The sequence below is a fragment of the Physeter macrocephalus genome, chromosome 8 (genome assembly GCF_002837175.3).
Source record: "Physeter macrocephalus isolate SW-GA chromosome 8, ASM283717v5, whole genome shotgun sequence".
Classification (NCBI taxonomy): domain Eukaryota; kingdom Metazoa; phylum Chordata; class Mammalia; order Artiodactyla; family Physeteridae; genus Physeter; species Physeter macrocephalus.
In genome coordinates, this window is record NC_041221.1 from 46,051,043 (window position 1) to 46,075,944 (window position 24,902).

Here is a 24,902-nt window from a genome sequence, read left to right on the forward strand (position 1 = left end):
ATGGCATTTAACAACTTTATAAGGCCCACTTACCTGTTTAGCCTCAATATTACTTCCTCTTGAGCAATGATTTTCAAATTGCCCTTAGAATGGTTACCATACCAACCCAGTGATCACAACCAGCATTATAAACTATACTACATGTAACAAGGGTAAACTGCTTCATGTTATCTTCTATTTCAAATATGAGTACGTCATGATGTAAGATTTTTCTGACTGTGAATTAAAGTCACCAATGTTTGAGTTCTTTTTACTGGCAAAAAGATGACCTTTCCCATTGTCTGACTAGTACTGTTCTCTCCCCTTCACCTATAAATTCTTTGTTATTCTTTAATATTTAAGTATCTTAAAATTAAAAGATACAATTTCACCCTCATCACACTGGCAAAAATGTTCAAGTCTACCAAGTGGCTCATGAGAACACTGGGAATCAGGGAGTTATTCAATGCTTATGGAAAAATTATTTGTATTATTATTTTTTTTTTTTTGCGGTACACGGGCCTCTCACTGCTGTGGCCTCTCCCGTTGCGGAGCACAGGCTCTGGACGCGCAGGCTCAGTGGCCATGGCTCACGGACCCAGCCGCTCCGCGGCATGTGGGATCCTCCCGGACCGGGGCACGAACCCGTGTCCCCTGCATCGGCAGGCGGACTCTCAACCACTGCGCCACCAGGGAAGCCCTGTATTTTTAATTGCAGCATTTTTTTTAAATAGTGAAAAAACTGGAAACAACCTAATTATCCAAACAATGGAATATTATACAGCAGTTAAAATGAATTAACATATATCAACACAGATAAATTTCAAAACCAACAGTGAATAAGAAAATTTCTAAAAAATAGACACATTCTAAAGAATATGGTATTACTGATGTAACTTTTCAAAGACACAAAACAATATTAAAATAAAGTCAACTTATACTTTACTAGCTGAGAAGATATTAATGTGCATAATATCTTAACTCAGAGCTTAAGCCATATAATTAAAAATACAGAAAAAGTGATCACAGTAAAAATAATGTTATTTACAATTTCATTGTAAATGAAATTGTATGTATCAGGCTTACCTGGCTGGCTACAGGCTCCCCCAGGTAAGCCTGATACATAGTGTAGGTTGAAAATCAGGGCTCTAAAATATATTGGTCAATGATTCTGTTAATGGTTAATTCCAGCTACTGTGATATTCAATCCTTTTACATCTTTATGAGTCTCCTATTTAACTGCAAATATTTACAGGAGTATACCTTAAGCCTCTATTTTCCAAGTTGTGTTCCACAGAATTAAAAACATTTTATGCACCCCCCCCAAAAAATTCATAGTCATATAAAAATCATCTTTTGTTTAGGCTCATGTTTATCAAACATATTTAACCATAAAATCTCTTTCAGGGCACTCACATCAGTAAGCTCTACCTTAAGTTTTTAGCAACTAACATCCTTCGGAAGCCTGACAGCTGGAAATAAGGCCCTAGACTGGCAGCCTCAGGGTGAAAAGAACTAAAAATGTTTTTTTAAAATTCAGAAACATTTCACCACCTTTAACTAGTGGGGATGGAAAGGCAGAGAGGATGATGAGTAAGATACAGTCCTTGTCCTCAACTCCAGAGAAGAAAATAACCACAGATAATATACTAAAATGGAAATCTCAAAAACATATGTATCATGAACATACAGTGAAGAATACCTAACATAACCCTGGTGGCCAGAAAGAGGCCCAGCAAGGTTACCAAGGATGGCTTCCTGTGAGAGTAATGTGTAAGCTTCACCTCACAGCAAGAACAGGAATTGGCTAAAGGATGGAGGAGCATTCAAAGCAAAAGGGGCTACAAAGGTAAAGACAGTGATGGATGCAAATCAAACTACCCTGAAATACCGTTTTTCACCTACCAGGTTGGCAAAGACCCCAAAGTATGCTAAACTGTTTATGAAAAAACAAGCACCTTCATATATTGTGAAGTATATATATATACAGTGAAGGTATACACTGGCACAGCCTCTAAGGGAAGCAATTTGGCAATACCTATTAAAATTTCAAATCCACATACTTCCTGACTCAGCAAGTCCAGTTTTAAGTATTTTAGTGTTTGATTCATTAACACAAATATTATTCATTACACAGTGTATTTTAATAAATTAAAGCATCTGCACACAATAAGTACTATATACATACTATTAAAAAAAGAACAAGGTGCAGAATAGCTTAAATAATATGTTATCACTGAGTAAAAAGGGATGGGATAAAGAAAAAGAATATTTCACTCTGTTGATTTGTATGTATATATTATTTCTGGAAGGAAAAACAAGAAATTGATTAACATTGGTTACTTCCAGGGACAAAAACTGAGTGCCCGGTGACAGGAATAAGAAAGCGACTTCTCATTGCATACTCTTCTGTATCGTTTACAGTTTGAACCATTTTAACGTGCTACTGATCCATAAATAAGTTAATTAAATAAGCACAACATCTAATGGAAATTAAAGCGTTTGAAATCAATGGAAAATGAAGTTCTAGACAAGAACTGATTAGAAATGAAGCTCAAGAGGTGGACAGGAGTCAATTCATGAAAGGCCTCGTTTTAGCACACTAAGGATAATAAAGGTTCACCTACAATAATGTTTCTCGAAGTCTGATCTGGGGACCATTTGCAAACGTGGGGAGCTTGTTAAAAATGCAAAGCCCTGGACAAAGCATCAGCAACCTTAAGGGTATAGTTCAAAGAGGCAGAGTCTGGGAGTTCTTCACAAACCGAATCTTTATACTGAGGGGGATGAAAATAAGGTTCAGGTATCTGCATTCTAACGAATTCCCTGGGTGACTCTATAGGTTATAGGGAGCTTCTGAGGGGTTCTAAGCAGAGGAGTAAAGTGGCCAGATGTTCACTTTGGATAGACCATTCTGGTTCCTGTGTCTGGAAGATTTGAAAGGAGTGAGGCTCCGTTAGAAGGTTCTCTGGCAGTACTCCAGATCATGTTCTTTAATTTGATAAATACTCATATTGCATACACTACACTCATTGCACATGTGGCAAAAATATTATCTACCCAAGAACTACAACCTAAGCTACACCAGTGTTTTAAGGAAACTGAGTAAGGGAAACAAAATCCAAGGCACAGCAACTCCCAAATCTGCTAAGAAGGCAATACTAGGAAGAATGTTAAGCCAATAATAGAGGGACCACTAAATGAAATTATTCTATCCCATTAGGAAATTAATTTTTTTAAAAAAACTAAAAATGGAAACCATTAAAGGGGGTTGCTTCTGGGGTTGTAAGACTTGGAGTGGGGGCAGAGAAGGGTGGAAACTGCTCATTTCTTATTTGGTATGTATTAAAATACTGTGAAATGAAACATTCTCTTTGGCCAATAAGGCATGTTTATGACGTCAAAACCCTTTCCAATCAGCTTTGATTCACCTAAAGGTCTAGTTTGTGAGTGTCATCAACCCTGTTAATATAAGCTCCACAACCACCAACAGCTACATCACTTATGATGCAAGTAAACTGTAATAATAGTTCAATTAGCCCTTGCAAAGTCTTGAGCCAGTAGATGTAAAATCACTGACTAGAAATCCTCTATTCACAAGAAAAGTCACTGACAGGTTAGGGGGAAGAGAAATGCAAGAATTAAAAATAAACCAATGTAAAACCAATATGAAAGAGCAAATGAAAGTCAAACTTTGACCCAGTCTGTACATGCTTTATCAGCTAAGAAGTATTTCCTCTAATTGTTTAAGTTTCTACAAAGTTAGAGAACCACAAGCCTTCAGGATATGAAATTATACTAGCACTCCATCCCTCCTTTCATTTGCATTTTAACAAGGAACCTAATAGAGATCTATTTTGCCACAAAACAATCACCACCACCACAGCAAAAGAGAACCCTCTGATACATAACTTCAGGTTACCAGGACACCACAGACATAGCCAGCCACGGTGCCAGAAGACTCAAGTAAGCACTTGGCCACTTTCTTTCATACCCAATTCACATGATTCATATACCTTAGTATCTTTTACCCCAGGAAAACAGCAAACAGTATTAATCATCTTATCATTCCTATTACAGAATCCCATTTTAGAACAACTTCACACAGTCTAGTATTATTTGGTCTGTTCCTGATCTCTGGTCCGGACTCCACCTAATACTATGCCATTCTGAATACTGGCCTTAACATAAATGATAAAACTCAAATCAGTAAGAAACAAATCCAGTAAAATTTAATTGAAATGATAGCAACAACAACTATTTCAAAACTGTGTTCTACAGTCCAGAAGTTTTACTTCAAAAGTTTTCTTATTCCAAACAGCATACTTAGCAATAGGCAAATATTTACCTATTACAGATTTCTCTTCAGATACTCAGAGTGGGTGTACTAGGTAGTTCGATTTTTAAAGACTTGATTTGCCTTACATTTAAAAAGTTTTGATTAGTGTCAATCTAGTTCAGAGGTCCAAGAATTAATCTAATTCAGATGCCACTCACATTCTTGAGGCCTTGTAAAAGTTCTTCAGTTTTAAAATACCAGAAAGGGCCTTGGAGGCTACCTAGTCCAATCCTAGTATTTCACACACTGAACTAGGTGAAAGCACTTTGAAAACGACAGCACAACACAAAAAGTATCGTTGTCACCAAGGAGGCCCACGGAAGTTAAAAAGAAGTAGAGGAAGTTAACCACAGAGAACCTGGGCCTGGCTCCAAGCTCGTGACCCCCAATCCCACACTCTGAACATGCCAATCAAGTATACTATTTTTACTTGCCGTGAGAGGCTTCCATAAAATTGTATGAAGAACATATTTATGGGTATATGGCATCCGACAACTTCTAAAAAGTAGATCTGCAAAATTAGGAGTACAACCCATATGGCACACCTCTTTCCCAAATCAGAAACGCTTGCTTCAGACATTTTTACTCCCTGTCTCACACTCAACTTCACTCCCTAACACAAACTCAACTACTCCGACCTCCTGCTCCAACTGTTTGCTGATTTACTCTTTAAATGATGCAAATGTTTTCTATAAATTGCTACCTTCAAACACTTAGAGAAAAGGAGAGAAATCTGCACCTAGCATAGCCACCCGATGAATACAGGGACCCTCCTCAATTAACTCATTAAACAGTCAAGAAGTTAAATGCTGAAAACAGTCAGTACTTAAACAAGGATGATTTACAATTCCATTTTGATACCTCCACAAAATATTACCAAAAGATTGCTGATGATTACGGACCAGAAGTCCAGAACAGGCTGTCTACTCTTGCACAGAATTCTACAGGATTATGGTTATAGGCGATTTATTCCAAAGCCTTTTGGTGCAGTGTCAACAATTAGAGATTTCCAATGGAGATTTTTCTGGACATACTGCTCATGGTAGCATCATCACTCTCGTTTCCTTAAAGTGGGTGGGGACATTGGATCAGAAGTTCCAAAAATAAGAGTGAAGGCAGATAATATTCAGGGTTTTTTCCCCCTTTAGGTGTATTTATATACTTTGCAAAGATATTAGTAAATATCTATACCAAATATAGTCTGTTGTGGAGGCACTACTATATTATATAGACCTAGACTCTTTCATAATTACCCTGTTTACCTGCCTTTTGTCTGGACCTTTCTACTTAACAACATACATTCAAATTTTCCCCGCTGCTCTGCCCAGCACTGGAGACACGTGAGCTTTTGAAACAAACTCCTGGAACCTTGTCTGAGAACCACGTTCCGGCGCGGAAAAGGCTCAAGCAGACCGGCTCCCCGGAGTGCCCAGGCCTGGCAGTCCTGCCCAGTAAAAGGGGGTGTGTCTGCGGTACCACAGCCTCTTTTCCGCTGCCCACAGCGGCGCCCAGAGGCTCCCTTTCCCCCGGGGCGGCCTGCGGAGCGATTCCCAGAACCCCCCCACAAAGTCACGGCCGAGCCAGTGAGCGAACCAGCGCCGGGCCGAGGCACAAGGGCGGGGGCCGCCGGGACCCACCAACTGCTTCAGGTCCTCCTCAGAGAGCTCCGCATAACGGTACCGCTGCTGCTCGAACTCGTACCGGGTGGTTTTGGCCACCACCACCACCCGGGACGGGCGGAAGCCGCCGTCGGGGCGGCTGCCACAGCCCGCCAGCTCGCGCGGCTGTCCCTGCCCCAGGTGCCGCCGGCCGCCGCCGTCACCACCGAGCCGCGGCCGCGCGGCGGGGCCTCCCGCCCCTGGCCCCCTCAGCGCCGCTGCCCGGCCGCCCGCCACGCGACGACAGCTGCCCAGCAGGAAGCCTCGGTAACAAGTCATCGTCGGCCCGGCAGCGGCTGCAGGCCCGGGCTCCCGCCTCCGCTTCCAGCCGCCGGCAGTGCGCGCTGCTCGCGCCGCCCCGGCCTCTGCGTTCCAGCCGGGCGGGCAGAGGTTAAGTGCACAGCCGTGCGTGCCCGGCGCCGTGAAGGGGACGTGCCCAGACGTTGACGGGGGCGGAGAAAGCCGGGCGATTGGGAGTCGGGAGAGCCCTCAAGAGGGGAAAGGTGGGCGGGGAAAAGCTGGAGGCCTCCAGGTGGTGGGTTGTGTTTGTTTGGGGAGCCTTTTCCAACGACGCCTGCGCAGTAGCCGCTTCCCCGCCCGGGGACCGACCTCCAGCTCCACCCCTTTCCCCCCGCGGTCTCCACCCTCCCCCAGGCCACCTCTGCCAGCCAATCATAACTCGCAGGGGTTTCGGAGGCCGAGGAGCTTCAGGGATTGGCTGCGGCCGGGGGAAGGGCTGGAATTCTATTTGGTGTTGGAGCTGAACCCAGCTGGAACCGGTCTGAGGCTACGCAGGGCCTGCGAGTGCGGCTTTAAGGGCTTGGCGGGAACGTGCGTGAGGCCGCAGCTTCTTGCTCGGGGTCAGTTCTTTTTTTCGTTACTGCACCTAAGACTACACTCTTTTATTATTGCACATAAGACTAGACCCTTTGTTCGTTCATTCAGCCGCTTCGTATTGGATGGCTGATATGTCCAGCCCTGGGCCAGAGTTTGAGGAGACGGACTCAGGACCAGCTGCACAATTTGCGGGGCCTAGTGCAAAATGAAAACGCAGAGTCCCTTGTTCAGAAATTGCTGAGAATTGCAAGAGGGCTAGAGAGCAGTAAGCCGAGCACCGGGCTCATTTAAGCATGGTACCCTGTGGGACTGCGCAGGTGGTACAGCTCCTGCTAACCGCCAAAAAACTTGGGGCGGAGGGGAGAGTGTTAGCCTTTGAGAAAGTTGGGGGGTGATGGATAGACGAGTCTGGCCAAGTGGACAATTTCTAGATGGGACGATATGGTTGAAAAAGTAGATAGGAAAAGAGTGAAGGGTTAAGAATGTTAATAATTTGGACCTTATCCTGTAGGCAGTAGTTAGCCTTTTGAAGGCTTTTAACTGGAAAGAAATGAGTCCTGAGAGCAGTGTTTGATGACTTGATCGGGCTTTCGAATGTGGAACAAATTGGGAGGCAGGAGGAGGAAGGGAGACTTGGGTGCTGTTGGAATAGTTACACTTGGATCAAAGCTAGAGTAAAAGTAATGGAAGAAAATGCTCCTGTTACAAGAGGAGAATCAAATGGCAGTGCACATCCTAATGTTTATCCCTCCTGCTCTTTAGATCCTTTTTGGTTTGGCACTCTCTTTGCTTCTTTGTAGTCCTAACACTATCAATAACTAGCTTTTGGACTTTGGGCAGGTTGCTTCATCTTTCTGGGCCTCAGATTCCTCATCTATAAAGTAAGGGAGTTGAACTAGAGTGATTCCAAGGTTCTGCCAAGCCCAAATTGATTCCAAATCTGTGACTTACTTTTCAGCTAGCCGCCAACGCCAGCATTCCCTCTTGGGTTCACTGAATATTTACTGAGTCCCTACTATGTGCCAGGTAGTATATTAAACTGGGAAATACACAGTGCAGTCTGATAGATGTTTGCTTTTAGTAGGTCACTGACCCCTCTGGCCAGGAACTTTGCCTCACAGCAGCTGCTAATAGGGACTGGTAGTGCACCCTAAAGCCCACCTCTTTAACTTCTGTGAGATGTGAGTTACTCATTTGTAACTTTGAACATCCTCAAGGTCCTTTCTAGTCTTACTAGTTCAACACTTTATAATTCCTTAGATACTAGGAAGGAAGAAAAGGGAGAAGTCACAGATGACACTGAGCTTTGAAGCTTGGTGACTAGGAGAATGTCAGTTGGTCCATTTGACAGAAAAAATGAATTTAGAAAACCTGTTCTGGATCAAAGTCTATGAGTTTTGTTATGCATATGCAAAACTTCAGACCCCTTTTCTTCCCATTTCACAGATAAGTACTCAAATTTTTGGAAGTACTCAAATGTTTGGATCTCCCCCGTTTCCAGCTACAAACTTGTCTACACTGACATCTTCTCATTTGGTATATCTCTTTGTCCATTGTTATTTTGGGATCCCATCTCCTTCCACCTGCTCAGAAATATTACTCGGTCAGGTTATCACCTTTAATATACCTTTAATTATCCCTCTCTTTTGGACTTTCCTCTTCACTGTTTAAACATGCTCATGTCTATGACATCTTTAAATTTAAAAAACAACAACAACAACAAAAACCTTTTATGCCCTAGCTTTTATATATTGCTTGTTTTCTCTTTACAGCTAAGATTCTTGAAAGAGTAGTTGGTTCATCATTGGTCAACATCCCTGCTGCCTATTCATCTGTCAACCTGTTGTAATCGAGTTTCTCCGTGCTACTTTACTAATTACTGCTATTTCCATGGTGACCAAGGATGTGATTGTAAACTCAGAAGACATTTATCCGCCCTTAACTGACTTGGTCTTCCTGCAGCATTTGAAATGGTTATCATTTCCTTTTGAAACTTTCTACTCTGATTCACAGCACACCAGTCCCTAATGGTGGTCCTCCCATCTTTCTGTCCCTTTTCTGGATTCTTCCTAAGCTCATATTTGGGATCTGTCCTTCCCTATCCTTGCCTTCCCTTCTCTCTGTCTCTGTCTCTCTCTCTCTTTCTCTCTGTGTCTCTCTCTCTCTCTCTCTCTCTCCACTCTTCTGCATGAGCTATCTACTCTTGTGTAATGAAAAGAGCTTGGGTTTGGGATTTTAAAAGACCTTGGTTCAAATCTCAGCTTTACCATTTATTACCTTTGTCAACCTTGGACTGTTCCCTTAATCTTTCTGAGCCTACTTCTTCATTTACAAAATGTAATAGCTTCCTTGTAAAGCTGTAAATATATGTACAAATGCCTAGCCACATGCCCATTACAAAGTATACACTTGGCAAATATTAGCCCTTTTCCCCTTCCCTGACTTCAGCTACTACCGGTATCTTTAGCCCAGTCTGTCTCCAGAGCTTTACATCCTTATTTCTAGCTTCCTGTTGGATAACACCTCTTTAGTCTTATGTATACAACACGTCAGTGGAGGTCAAATTATACTTGATTGCCTGCTATGGGCGAAGCACCCTGCTAGGTGTTGGAGATAAAATGGTAAATAAATAAGTAGTCTCTCCGCTTGAAGAACATACAGTCTGTGCAGTGGTAAAATTATTCACAGGGTGCTATAGGAATTTGGAGGAACAAATCTTAATTCAGCCTAAGTGGAGTTAGAGAAAGCTTTCTGGAAATGTCTCAAGCTAAACCTTAAAGAATGAGTTAGGTATTAGCCAGAAACAGCAAGAGTAAGAAAGAATTCCACAGAGGAAACAGTATGAGCAAAGATATGGAGTAATAAAATAGCAGTTCTGAAATCCTAGAACATTTAGAGAGAGGCAGGCAACAGTGGGAGGTGAGGCCAGAGAGGTTGACAGGGTGAAAGACATGAAGTGTTATATCCATGCTTAGGAACTTGGCTTTTATCCTGTATATGCTAGGAAGCCACTGAAAGGAGAGAATGACATGGTTAGCTTTTCAAAAATTATGAACAGAAATTTTTTAGAAGAAACACAAGCAGTGAATACATATCTAAAAGATCCTCAACCTTAATAGAAATCAGAAAAATACAAATTAAGCTAATAGTGAAGTAGTCTTTTACATCCACTAGATTGGCAGAAATTAAGAAATATTGGTAATCCTCTAATTGTTTGAAAATTATTATATCAAGTATTTATTAGGCTAAACATTTGCCAGTTATTTCAATAACTCCTCCAATGCCATAGTTTGCAAATATCATCTTAGAAATTTCAGCTATGTTCAAGTATTCGAGTTTGTCAATTCCGAGTATGATGTCAAAAATTACTCAGTACTGTGGGTATAATCTGGCCATTGCAAAACAAACAAACCAAAGTGTTGGCATTCATGGATTTAATATCAGTTTCAACTACCCTCAAACAACTAAAATAATGTGTAGTATTATTGAATTTCAAACTCATACCCTGCCTATGACAAGGCTGGTGTTCTTTTCTAGTGAATAAGCCTACCCAGTATCCACATCTCAAGCAAGCCTAATTGTTCTCAACATTTTATGGGGAAGAAATTATATATCACTGTGATATTCACAACTTGAAGATTTACAAAGGTTAAGATCTACCCTTACCAATCCCTATAACCCCCTCCAGCTCACTTCATGTACATTCTGATTCTGAAAGATATATACGACCACCCCTTGGCTTTTTAAAAAATGACATGCACATATTCTAAGGCCTGTATAGGATATTAGGCCCTGACAACTAAGGGTTCCTGGCTTTGGCGGTAATGGATGTAAAATATTTTAAGAGAGAACATTTTGCTGGTTTACAATTAAGCTGAATAACTTGGTATAAAAGTACTGTTGGGGGCTTCCCTGGTGGCGCAGTGGTTAAGAGTCTGCCTGCCGATACAGGGGACACGGGTTCGTGCCCCGGTCCGGGAAGATCCCACATGCCGCGGAGCCTGCGCGTCCGGAGCCTGTGCTCCGCAACGGGAGAGGCCACGACAGTGAGAGGCCCGCGTACCGCAAAAAAAAAAAAAAAAAAAAAAAAGTACTGTTGATGAAAAAGAATGTTTAGATTATCGTAATATATAATCGGATATCATATTAAATATATCTTGTGTATTGGGGGAATATTTTATCTAAGTAACTTTTAATAAAAGCAGCTTCTGGGACTTCCCTGGTGGCACAGTGGTTAAGAATCCGCCTGCCAATACAGGGGGCACAGGTTTGAGCCCTGGTTTGGGTAGATCCCACATGCCGCGGAGCAACTAAGCCCGTGCGCCACAACTACTGAGCCTGCGCTCTGGAGCCCGCGAGCCACAACTACTGAGCCCACGTGCCACAACTACTGAAGCCTGAGCGCCTAGAGCCTGAGCTCTGCAACAAGAGAAGCCACCACAATGAGAAGCCCACACACTGCAACGGAAAGTAGCCCCCACTCGCGCAACTAGAGAAAGCCTGCGTGCAGCAACGAAGACCCGATGCAGCCAAAAATAAATAAATAAATAAATTTATTTTAAAAAGCAGCTTCTATGGAAGAAGGCGTATGCTTTGAAATCACCCACCTAGTAACTTGTGAAAATGAATGTCATTATATGATTGATCACTTCACATTAAAGGGGAGGACAACGGATATAGAACAGCCAAAAAAGAGAAGGCTAGACGAAGATATAGGACAAGGAGAAACTATAAGATGTTTCTATTTCTATTACCCCCCAAAATATTACTAAGTATATGCATAAAGAGTATAAGAAGGAATAGCAGAGTGGAAATGGGTTGAAAGTCATAAGCTAAATATCATGTTTCTGCTGTTAGTAGCCATGTCAGAATCCCTAAATAAAATGTTTGAGGCATTGAGAAAATTCAGCTCCACAACTAAAGGGGGGTCAAGAATGAACATGTCAGGAAAATAAGGAAAATCTCTGTTTCTCTGCATTACTTTAACAATTTAGCATAATCCCAATGTTCCCATATCAGCTAAGATCTTATAAGAGAACCAATTCTTTAATTAATCTTCTCCAAATGTCTCCCTGTTTATATTATGCTTCTAATGAAAATTCTCCTCCGAGTGTGTTCTGCATCAGAGTCACTCTTTTAGAATTAAAAAGAAAACACTTAAAACTTCTGATTTTCCATTCTTTTTATTCTTCCTTTCATGTTAGAGCTCTTCTTTACTGTTTTTTATTTTTCCTTCTCTCAACCTTTTCTCTCTTCCTCTCTTACATTAACTTTTCTTCTCCACTTCCTGAGTCATTGCTTAATTTAGAAGTAAAGGCTTTTATTTACTGTATTTCTTCTGGAGTCACTAGAAGAATTAATGAAAGTTAGATACTCTTAGTAGCTAAATTTTACTAAGTTATAGTTAGTGATAGGGAAAGAGCAAAACTTTCATCAATTATACTAGCTAAATTATAGTCTAAAAGAGTAATTCAACTTTCATATGCTAAACTTTCAAGCATTAGATTTGACAATAAATGCATATATATAATTGCTTTTACTATTATCTATGGTATATACTATAATAAAGTAACGTAACTTTTAAAAAATATGTATTCACATGTATACTTCCATGTGAATATTGTTCTTCAAAGTAGAAATGAAGCTATACTCTTATCCCATATATGCTGTCACTGTTCAGAACATTTTCAGAAATCATTTTGTCCTGTGAATTATTCCTCATTATGGACTGAATGTTTATGTTCTCCCAAAATTCATATGTTGAAGCCTACCCCACAATGTGATGGTATTTGCAGATGGGGCTTTGGGAGGTAATTAGGGCTAGATGAGGTTATGAGGGCCCTGGTCTGATGGGATTCATGTCCTTATAAAAAGAGACACCAGAGAACCTGCTGTCTTTTTCTCCCTACCGCCTCCCCGTGCTCCCACAAGAAAGAGGTCATGTGAGCACACAGTGAGGTGGTGGCCCCTGAAAGCCAAGAGGAGAGGCCTCAGAATGAAACCAACCTTGCCAGCATCTTGATTTTAGACTTCCCAGCCTCCAAAGTAGAGAAATAAATTTCTGTTGTTTAAGCCACCCAATTTGTGGTATTTTGTTATGGCAGCCTGAGCAGATTAAGATGCCCCTAATAGGGAAATTGTATAGGGGTCACAATCAAAAGTCATTTTGAAGCCATGGGGTGATCATACTGGATTGAAAACTGAAATATGTCTATAAGTACTGAGACTAATTTTCTTGTGTAACTCCTGAAGTGTCTCTGAAACAAATCTCAAAAGAGGAACATCAAAATTCTGTTGCACAATTGTTGAAATTACTGTGTTTTACCTTAATAATGGCATTTAAGAAAAATAGTCATTTGGCTATAAAAGGTCTCTGTACAGCCTCACCTACTAGAATGTTAATGACAATTTAATTACATAAACAAAGCAAAGAACAAGTTAACATATTTCACTTTTCATATAGTTACTGTTTTGATACACAGGTAATGTATTTTGTTCATTCCTTCAACAAATATTGGATACTGACCGTGAGTCAAGCATATACAAGGTGCGATAGATACAAGTGCAAGAACAGATATTCTCTTTAAAGGAATTCATACCATGTATATATAATATTATAGAATTAGGAAGTCCAAAGGTTAAATGAAAATACACATTTCCCAGAAGAAAAACATGATTTAATAACATGTTAACATGCAGTTATAACATTTTTCAAAGAAGTGACTCTGGAAGTTTTGTAAAATATTTGTTTTATGGCCAGACAGTATATGACTAAAAAAATAAATATCTTAGATATTTATCAAATCCAGCAATTTATAATTTTAACTATTGTATCCATCAATGTGATGAATAGTCCCAATTAGTTACCAAATCTTATTCTAAATTAACTTCTTCAAAAATGAAAAATTTTGAACTTCCAAAGGCCATGTGTTTCTTAAATTCTGTCATTTTCTCCACAATAATCAAAATATAAAACCTCAGAATTATTATACTACACAGAGAAACATTTTAATTGCAACAAATTATATTTCTTGGACTTTTCTATAAAAACTGTTCCAGGAATGAATAGGATCTTCTCGTTTAGTTATTAGGATGGCTTAGATTTTTTTCAGTAAGGTGAACTTTTTGTAGATGTTGTCATGTTTATAGTAGGTAGCACTCATGAACAGGCAACAGACTGTCTGTGGGTCCACCTAGAAGAATCTGTGATATAAATTTAAAATAATTTATTGTACAATATTGTATTCAGTTGGGTTTAATATTGAGTACAACTGAACATGAATAGTCACGAATACGCTTACTAGCAAGGAAATAAAATATATATAGAATCTGCATATTTTTAAGTAACGTTTGGAAATGTTCCTAATTTTAAATGTGACATTTTCAGATAATTAAACCTTTCCTTGATTCCTGGGCAAACAAAGTTTAAAAAGTCAGACATTTTATTGCTTCCATAACATTTAGCATTTGTGTGCAACACTTCCTAGAGAAAGTACTAAGTAAGGAGGGGAGAGGATGGGTTCATATGATTGGCATTTACTTGGCCTTATTTCCATTGTTTCTCATTTTGTGTGAAGATAGTTGCATATCACCCCTTTCCTAAAATGGAATATGATAGAATATAGATTCTATTCATAAACGTGTCATTTGTTGATGAAATAATTTTGCCATTTAATCCTAACTGCAGGTTAACATTTTTTTTTTTTTTTTTTTTTTTTTTTTGTGTGGTACGCGGGCCTCCCTCTGTTGTGGCCTCTCCCGTTGCGGAGCACAGGCTTCGGACGCGCAGGCCCAGCGGCCATGGCTCACGGGCCCAGCCGCTCCGCGGCATGTGGGATCCTCCCGGACCGGGGCGCGAACCCGGTTCCCCTGCATCGGCAGGCGGACGCGCAACCGCTGCGCCACCAGGGAAGCCCCAGGTTAACATTTTTAATGGATACCAACCCATTTTCTAATAGATCCCATTTTATTGTGACAATATAAACATTATAATAATTTTCATTTATACATTTCATACATTAAAAAAAATTAAACCTCTTGTTTAATAGTAACAAGAAAAATCATATTCGCTTAGTTCTCTGGCTCACTGAGTCTAGCAGTTTATGATCCTGCTCTGCATGTTTTGTGCATTTTTCCTCTTGACTACATTTTTAGTATTAGGCCAAGGAAGCTATTTCATCAAGTTCTGCACATGTTGTTTGACAGATTCTTAAATTATGCATGATTAAAATAGCTTTAAGATTTAAAATGATTAAAAATTGGGAAAATGCCTGCTAACACACTATTTGTGTAAGTCCTTTGTCAGTCCTCCATAGAACAGAATTCAGGGCTAAATAAAAATATTACTGAAAATACTTGGACGACTTACTGGAATAGCTACATCTGTATAAAAAAGCTGGATTACTCAGCCATAAAAAGGAACAAAATTGGGTCATTTGCAGAGATGTGGATGGAGCTAGAGACTCTCATACAGTTAAGTCAGAAAGAGAAAAACAAATATTGTATATTAACGCATATATGTGGAATCTATAAAAATGGTATAGATTATCTTACTTGCAAAACAGAAATAGAGACACAGATGTAGAGAACAAATGTATGGACACCAAGCGGGGAGAGAAGGGTGGGATGAATTGGGAGATTGGGATTGACATATATACACTATTGGTACTATGTATAAAATAGATAACTAACGAAAACCTACTGTATAGCTCAGGGAACTCTACTTAGTGCTCCGTGGTGACCTAAATGGGAAGGAAATCCAAACAAGAGGGGCTATATGTATTCATATAGCTGATTCACTTTGCTGTACAGTAGAAACTAACACAACATTGTAAAGCAACGATACTCCAATAAAAATTATTTTTAAAACCCACAAAGCTGGGCTTATTATTTCCTTGACAATGGTTTTCTCCAAAAATAATGATGAATTTTAGTTTTCAGTTCACTCATCAGGACAAGCACTAAAACCTAAAAATCCATTAACCAGTGGTTCCACTGCAACCTTGTTCAATTCATGAATCCAGATGTAATAAAAGAAATAGCGCCTTTTGCCCTAGGTTAAAGGTCTTTGAAAACAAAACAGTCAAATTCCAAAAAGGGAATAAGCCAGATGTCCCTGCTGGTTCCATTACGAGTATTTATAATTTCTTCTATTATGACCAATAATAGGAGAATGAGAACAAGTGAAGAGACATATTAATAATTGGTTAGTTTCAGTGTAGCAATTAATAGTTTACATTGTAAATATGGTCTTTTATGAAATATATATGCAAATGATGTGCAGGTATTAGAATAAGGCTGACTTTTGGTGAAATCCCAATGAAGGCCACATGCAGAAGACAGTGATTTTCAAACCCACCTCTCAGACCAAACATCTAGGGCTCTAACCCCTGCCCACTTTGAACAGACAAGTTCCACTTTTGAAAAATCTGTTTCATATAAAAGGGTTGTGAATAAGATTTCTTTCTTAAACCTCTGAACTAACAAAAGAAAAGTTCTTTACCTGATCTAGTTTTAGTAACTTGGATAAAATCATCCTCATCCTCATCACAGCTATCACAGTTAAATTGTTGGAGGACTGTTTCTGACTGGCTTTCAGCTTGATTTGCATCTTTCTGCTTATAGAAGCTTCGAAGTGCAACAAGACGGTGATGTATTGCTGCATGCATACATCCTATATCTTTGGCACTGGCCTGCAAGAGGAAAATTAAGTTGTTAAGAATATAAGTAACCTAATAATAGCCCCACTTTACACATTTGTAACCTTTCACTATTAATAAGGAAGGAATTATATGACATAAATCTAGAATATAAATAATCCTAGAAACTAAAGGGTAAAGAGCCAATTCATCTTGAACCACATTGAATCCTAGAGCAGATAATTTTATGAGGTCCCAATTTGTGCATTTTAAACTGAGAAAATGAAATTTTGTGATTTAAATTTTCTATTTGAATTTGTTTGTTAAGACCATCCTTCCTTCACTGTGTTATACTGTAGAAAATTTTAGGGTTAGGGGAAAAAGACTTTCATTTCCTTTACATCACTTGCTTAGACATCCCTGCAAGCTGCATAGCTCTGTAGAAAAGCAGAGCTCATTCGAATAGTCTATGATGTTGTACCATAAACACATCAGAAGTCCTTGCTTTCAGTACTTTTCTATTTTTACAGTTGCTATTAATATAAACAATGATGGTAACAGTAACATTGGTATAACATTTGCTGTTATAATATCCTTTTATTTTTTCAATCCTTATAATAAAACTTTAGGTTATTTATTCCGTTTATGTTAGCAAAAGCACATAGTGCAGGTATTGAGTAAATACTTGTTTCCTCTTCCCTTTACAGATGAGAAAATTATGGCTCAGAAAGGCACAGTTTGTCTGCATTTAAACAACTAGTTGACAGATTGGCTGGGACTTCGTTTTTGTCATCAAAGTCAGTGCTCTTTAAGGTAACATGTCAGTGGCTTACATTTTTGTATCTTTTCACAATTTCAAAGAAAATCTGGGAAAATTTTTCTCTTTGCTAATCCTTCAGAGAGCTACCAAATATTTCAAAACCAAGAACTGAGGGTTGAATCAACTACATGCCAACTTTTGGGGAGAAGGGTCTTAAAATACGGTTTTTCTTTTGTATGTTATTAAGTTACCTTAATTATTTTTAGGGAAAAAAGTATACATTAAATAAAATATTTTTGTTTACTCAGCCATAAAAAGGAACAAAATTGGGTCATTTGCAGAGATGTGGATGGAGCTAGAGACTCTCATACAGTTAAGTCAGAAAGAGAAAAACAAATATTGTATATTAACGCATATATGTGGAATCTATAAAAATGGTATAGATTATCTTACTTGCAAAACAGAAATAGAGACACAGATGTAGAGAACAAATGTATGGACACCAAGCGGGGAGAGAAGGGTGGGATGAATTGGGAGATTGGGATTGACATATATACACTATTGGTACTATGTATAAAATAGATAACTAACGAAAACCTACTGTATAGCTCAGGGAACTCTACTTAGTGCTCCGTGGTGACCTAAATGGGAAGGAAATCCAAACAAGAGGGGCTATATGTATTCATATAGCTGATTCACTTTGCTGTACAGTAGAAACTAACACAACATTGTAAAGCAACGATACTCCAATAAAAATTATTTTTAAAACCCACAAAGCTGGGCTTATTATTTCCTTGACAATGGTTTTCTCCAAAAATAATGATGAATTTTAGTTTTCAGTTCACTCATCAGGACAAGCACTAAAACCTAAAAATCCATTAACCAGTGGTTCCACTGCAACCTTGTTCAATTCATGAATCCAGATGTAATAAAAGAAATAGCGCCTTTTGCCCTAGGTTAAAGGTCTTTGAAAACAAAACAGTCAAATTCCAAAAAGGGAATAAGCCAGATGTCCCTGCTGGTTCCATTACGAGTATTTATAATTTCTTCTATTATGACCAATAATAGGAGAATGAGAACAAGTGAAGAGACATATTAATAATTGGTTAGTTTCAGTGTAGCAATTAATAGTTTACATTGTAAATATGGTCTTTTATGAAATATATATGCAAATGATGTGCAGGTATTAGAATAAGGCTGACTTTTGGTGAAATCCCAATGAAGGCCACATGCAGAAGACAGTGATTTTCAAACCCACCTCTCAGACCAAACATCTAGGGCTCTAACCCCTGCCCACTTTGAACAGACAAGTTCCACTTTTGAAAAATCTGTTTCATATAAAAGGGTTGTGAATAAGATTTCTTTCTTAAACCTCTGAACTAACAAAAGAAAAGTTCTTTACCTGATCTAGTTTTAGTAACTTGGATAAAATCATCCTCATCCTCATCACAGCTATCACAGTTAAATTGTTGGAGGACTGTTTCTGACTGGCTTTCAGCTTGATTTGCATCTTTCTGCTTATAGAAGCTTCGAAGTGCAACAAGACGGTGATGTATTGCTGCATGCATACATCCTATATCTTTGGCACTGGCCTGCAAGAGGAAAATTAAGTTGTTAAGAATATAAGTAACCTAATAATAGCCCCACTTTACACATTTGTAACCTTTCACTATTAATAAGGAAGGAATTATATGACATAAATCTAGAATATAAATAATCCTAGAAACTAAAGGGTAAAGAGCCAATTCATCTTGAACCACATTGAATCCTAGAGCAGATAATTTTATGAGGTCCCAATTTGTGCATTTTAAACTGAGAAAATGAAATTTTGTGATTTAAATTTTCTATTTGAATTTGTTTGTTAAGACCATCCTTCCTTCACTGTGTTATACTGTAGAAAATTTTAGGGTTAGGGGAAAAAGACTTTCATTTCCTTTACATCACTTGCTTAGACATCCCTGCAAGCTGCATAGCTCTGTAGAAAAGCAGAGCTCATTCGAATAGTCTATGATGTTGTACCATAAACACATCAGAAGTCCTTGCTTTCAGTACTTTTCTATTTTTACAGTTGCTATTAATATAAACAATGATGGTAACAGTAACATTGGTATAACATTTGCTGTTATAATATCCTTTTATTTTTTCAATCCTTAATGTAGAGAACAAATGTATGGACACCAAGCGGGGAGAGAAGGGTGGGATGAATTGGGAGATTGGGATTGACATATATACACTATTGGTACTATGTATAAAATAGATAACTAACGAAAACCTACTGTATAGCTCAGGGAACTCTACTTAGTGCTCCGTGGTGACCTAAATGGGAAGGAAATCCAAACAAGAGGGGCTATATGTATTCATATAGCTGATTCACTTTGCTGTACAGTAGAAACTAACACAACATTGTAAAGCAACGATACTCCAATAAAAATTATTTTTAAAACCCACAAAGCTGGGCTTATTATTTCCTTGACAATGGTTTTCTCCAAAAATAATGATGAATTTTAGTTTTCAGTTCACTCATCAGGACAAGCACTAAAACCTAAAAATCCATTAACCAGTGGTTCCACTGCAACCTTGTTCAATTCATGAATCCAGATGTAATAAAAGAAATAGCGCCTTTTGCCCTAGGTTAAAGGTCTTTGAAAACAAAACAGTCAAATTCCAAAAAGGGAATAAGCCAGATGTCCCTGCTGGTTCCATTACGAGTATTTATAATTTCTTCTATTATGACCAATAATAGGAGAATGAGAACAAGTGAAGAGACATATTAATAATTGGTTAGTTTCAGTGTAGCAATTAATAGTTTACATTGTAAATATGGTCTTTTATGAAATATATATGCAAATGATGTGCAGGTATTAGAATAAGGCTGACTTTTGGTGAAATCCCAATGAAGGCCACATGCAGAAGACAGTGATTTTCAAACCCACCTCTCAGACCAAACATCTAGGGCTCTAACCCCTGCCCACTTTGAACAGACAAGTTCCACTTTTGAAAAATCTGTTTCATATAAAAGGGTTGTGAATAAGATTTCTTTCTTAAACCTCTGAACTAACAAAAGAAAAGTTCTTTACCTGATCTAGTTTTAGTAACTTGGATAAAATCATCCTCATCCTCATCACAGCTATCACAGTTAAATTGTTGGAGGACTGTTTCTGACTGGCTTTCAGCTTGATTTGCATCTTTCTGCTTATAGAAGCTTCGAAGTGCAACAAGACGGTGATGTATTGCTGCATGCATACATCCTATATCTTTGGCACTGGCCTGCAAGAGGAAAATTAAGTTGTTAAGAATATAAGTAACCTAATAATAGCCCCACTTTACACATTTGTAACCTTTCACTATTAATAAGGAAGGAATTATATGACATAAATCTAGAATATAAATAATCCTAGAAACTAAAGGGTAAAGAGCCAATTCATCTTGAACCACATTGAATCCTAGAGCAGATAATTTTATGAGGTCCCAATTTGTGCATTTTAAACTGAGAAAATGAAATTTTGTGATTTAAATTTTCTATTTGAATTTGTTTGTTAAGACCATCCTTCCTTCACTGTGTTATACTGTAGAAAATTTTAGGGTTAGGGGAAAAAGACTTTCATTTCCTTTACATCACTTGCTTAGACATCCCTGCAAGCTGCATAGCTCTGTAGAAAAGCAGAGCTCATTCGAATAGTCTATGATGTTGTACCATAAACACATCAGAAGTCCTTGCTTTCAGTACTTTTCTATTTTTACAGTTGCTATTAATATAAACAATGATGGTAACAGTAACATTGGTATAACATTTGCTGTTATAATATCCTTTTATTTTTTCAATCCTTATAATAAAACTTTAGGTTATTTATTCCGTTTATGTTAGCAAAAGCACATAGTGCAGGTATTGAGTAAATACTTGTTTCCTCTTCCCTTTACAGATGAGAAAATTATGGCTCAGAAAGGCACAGTTTGTCTGCATTTAAACAACTAGTTGACAGATTGGCTGGGACTTCGTTTTTGTCATCAAAGTCAGTGCTCTTTAAGGTAACATGTCAGTGGCTTACATTTTTGTATCTTTTCACAATTTCAAAGAAAATCTGGGAAAATTTTTCTCTTTGCTAATCCTTCAGAGAGCTACCAAATATTTCAAAACCAAGAACTGAGGGTTGAATCAACTACATGCCAACTTTTGGGGAGAAGGGTCTTAAAATACGGTTTTTCTTTTGTATGTTATTAAGTTACCTTAATTATTTTTAGGGAAAAAAGTATACATTAAATAAAATATTTTTGTTTCTCATATTATGTTAGGTATTACATAGCAGGTGTTGAGTAAATATTTGTTGACACTTGACCAATTTAATTTTTATATTAAGTACAAGGGTGTAATTTTTCTTCAGTAGGTTAATTAATAACAAATATTGAAAATACATGTAATTGAAATATAAATACAGTTCTGCTGCCTTGATGTTTTTACATTAAATTTTAAATATGCCTTTCACTAGTGTGTGTATATATATATATATATATATATATATATATATATATCCAAATTCATTCAGATATTTTCATTCAAGAAATTCAGAACAAGAAGTAAAAGCACAATAATATATGTTTTTTTGGACAACAAATTTGCAATGCTTAAAAAAAATTTCCATGAAGTACCATAAGAAAATGCTGGTGAGAATGAAAATTGGCTCAGTCTTTCTGGAGATAAGTGTGTCAAGACAAGTCAAAACCTTTTTCCAAGAGAATTAACATGTATGTACTTAGAGAATTCCTTGCAGAATTTATAATAATGAACACAGTAAATTGCCTAAGTATTTAACAAAACGGGATTAATGGAATAAATTATGGTACATAATAGAACAGAATTTATTTTCACCTATAAAAGGATTCTTGAAGAATGAACTACTATTTAATAACAGAAAACACTCATTTTCATTGATAAGTGAAAAGGTTACATATGTGTATTTCACAATCAAATGTTAGCTATTTAATCTTCTCAATCACTTTATAAAGTATATTATTATTGTCTTCCATTGGCAGCTGAGTAAAATCAGGTTTAGGAAAGCTAAATAACTTGCCTGAAAGTCATGCAGTATGTACAGTATGGTACACATGTATATATGTACCCACACATACGTGTATATACTAAAATGTAGTATAAGACCAAAATGTTAATAGTGACCATCTCTGGGAGTGGAATTTTGGGTGATTTTTATTGCATTTTGTTTGCTAATCTCCAAAAATTATCCTACAGTTTGAAAAGTCAGCATGGGCCAGATATTGAGCAGCAGAATCTAGTCATAGTTAAATTTAATCGAATCTAATCATAGTCGCAATCTCAGACAGGCTGCTTTACCCACTCAAAGACAGGGGCATCTGGCCTAGCAGAGTATCCAGTATTATCTCCCTAAATGGTAAACAGGGTTTAGACATCTTACTCTAAGATTTTAACATTCAACATCACTTATACCTAACAGTGCACTTACTGGTAGTTAATAAAACCTTTGGTTTTTCATCAGTGGGCTCTTGCCAACTTTTTTTTTTTTCATTATTATATGGAAGCCAATTTACTTGTATCGTCATCTTCTACCTGAGTCGCTTACATATTCAGTCTTCTCAAGTCTTCTGAGACTCGGCCTATGGGGGAAATCCAGCCTTTTTTCTCGCCTGATTCATGTCAGCTCTGTCTCTTTTGCCTGGATCTTGTATTTGAGGTCAAGCATTCCTGCTGCCAGAACAGCTAAAGCTGTGCTCCCATCCTGTTACCTTGGAGACTGACTCATATCCAGAATTGGAATTTGCTATTGGACTGGTTGTTTTAACTTGCTAGCCCTGTGTTTTTCCATTTCTCACTGGTTCCTTTCCAGTGATTTCAAAGCCTCAATTTCAGCACACAGTGTAAGCATCAGGGTGTGGATTCCGCTGGCCTCCTAGGAGCCAATCCTGACAGTAGTCTCTCTGGAATTTAGTAAGATTGTTGACATAATTTTAATAGTAAAGAAAAAATGTAGGGGTTTGACAGCATATACCAATACAAATGTCTTGGGACCAGTACCAATTGACTGCTTTAAATTGTTGTTAATCTCTAAATTTCATGCAAAATTTGGTCTTATATTAGACTGTAAACACCATAATAAATGGCTGATTTTTTGCCAATGGTATAGGTTATTTTAATAAAATGAAAAAAATAAGAGATCTGCAGAGATCTATAAATATAGTACGATAATCCTCTATCACTGAAATTTGTCACATACCTGAATTAAAAACACTTTGATGTTACAGTCTTCTAAATCAGTAGCTGTTATTCGTAAATTTTTGTGGTTTGCTCTTTGAATCTCCATTTGAGCCCAGAGTTTACTATTGAGAATCAGCCTCAGGCTGCCTTGATTGTGCATAACTAAAATAGGAAGATGAATTCATCAGACTTTAGAACAGTTGATTCCTTAGCCTTTCAGAGGAATTTGCCATTTTGGAAAGCAAATAAATCTGGTAGTTGTTTTTCAGACTCTATTTTCACTACTAAATTGTAATTTAATTGACTAGATTATAATTTGGTTTCCAAATTGGGCTTTATTATGTTGGAGGACTTTTTTTTAGCTTAAATGCTAAAATGCTATATTTTTTTTACTATAATATTAAAAAATGGTTAAATTTTAGAATTCCTTTGAGGACATAATGGTCTGAAGAATATTTACCCAAGAATTGTTTATAATGGAGAAAACTGAAATGAAAACTTTAAACATTCAAAAAATGGAATTAGTTAAATAAGTGATGGTACAGCTATTGAGGATATTATGAACTCATTAAGAATACTAAAGAAAGATAATTATTAATGTAGAAAGGTGACCATGGTATACTATGCAAAAGAAAAAAATCAGGTTACAAAGTAATATAAACACCATTTATCACAAATTTTTCAATGTATTGTATACATTTATTGTATACAAAGTCCTTAAGAATATATTTTATTTTATTTATATTTTATTGACAGAAGCTAGCTACTACAGGAAGATAGGCCTATGAGTAATTTAATTTTTTTTTCTTCTTGTCGATCCATATTTTCCATCTTCTGTAATGGACATGTATTACCTGTATAATTAAAAGAAAAGTTGTTTTGTGCATTTTTTTGGCAAGTAGTGGAAGGAGTGAAATTAAACCAGAGTAGAAAACAGCTAATATCTGCCTTGGGAATAATAGTCAGGTTATTTAGAGACCTGTTTGCCAGTGCTCTTACTCTCTTAGTCTGAATTCTATTCCTTACTCACTTCTTGAGCTTGATATCTGAAACTCACCAAATATCCATTTACCAGCTTCTACTTGTGGTCTCCTCCACAAGATTTGACCACCCGATATTGACTGGTAAACCCATCCACCCCTGCCCAGATCTCTGCCTGTGCTTACTTTCAGTTTGGACCGCTGAACAATGCCCAGTGTGTCTTTTGGATGCCAGAAACCTCCTCAGGCTTTTGGTTTGGCTGACCAAATTCTGACCAACACTCTGCCTGAAGGATTCAATAACCACACACCTTTATTTACTTGGAAATTGACCCTTCATCCCAACGCACACACTGTGTTTAGAATGCCAAGAATAAATTACAGGGCAAATATTCTCTTTTAGAAAAACTATTCCACTTCAAAAATAAATTCATCACATTCCTTTAAATAATAATGAGATTACTATTTAGGTGTGTGCTGGGCTCAGT

The 24,902-nt window shown here is 37.7% G+C and overlaps 2 protein-coding genes across 3 annotated transcripts in view; both read right to left on the reverse strand.

Moving 5' to 3' along the window:
- The window catches only part of NADK2 (NAD kinase 2, mitochondrial), a 46,383-nt gene extending 39,991 nt beyond the window's left edge, over positions 1-6,392 (reverse strand). Inside the window, exon 1 of one of the 2 annotated variants that reach the window (XM_024124079.3) lies at positions 5,956-6,392. In XM_024124079.3, the coding sequence (XP_023979847.1) occupies positions 5,956-6,255 (300 nt within the window). In that variant the 5' untranslated portion in view covers positions 6,256-6,392. The remainder of the gene's footprint in view (positions 1-5,955) is intronic. The other variant, XM_007111459.4, reaches the window with a different exon arrangement.
- A 17,799-nt stretch (positions 6,393-24,191) lies between these two features.
- Positions 24,192-24,902, reverse strand: part of RANBP3L (RAN binding protein 3 like) — a 41,209-nt gene continuing 40,498 nt past the window's right edge. The window contains exon 13 of the mRNA XM_028492843.2: positions 24,192-24,288. Coding sequence (XP_028348644.1) covers positions 24,194-24,288 — 95 coding nt within the window. The 3' untranslated portion in view covers positions 24,192-24,193. The remainder of the gene's footprint in view (positions 24,289-24,902) is intronic.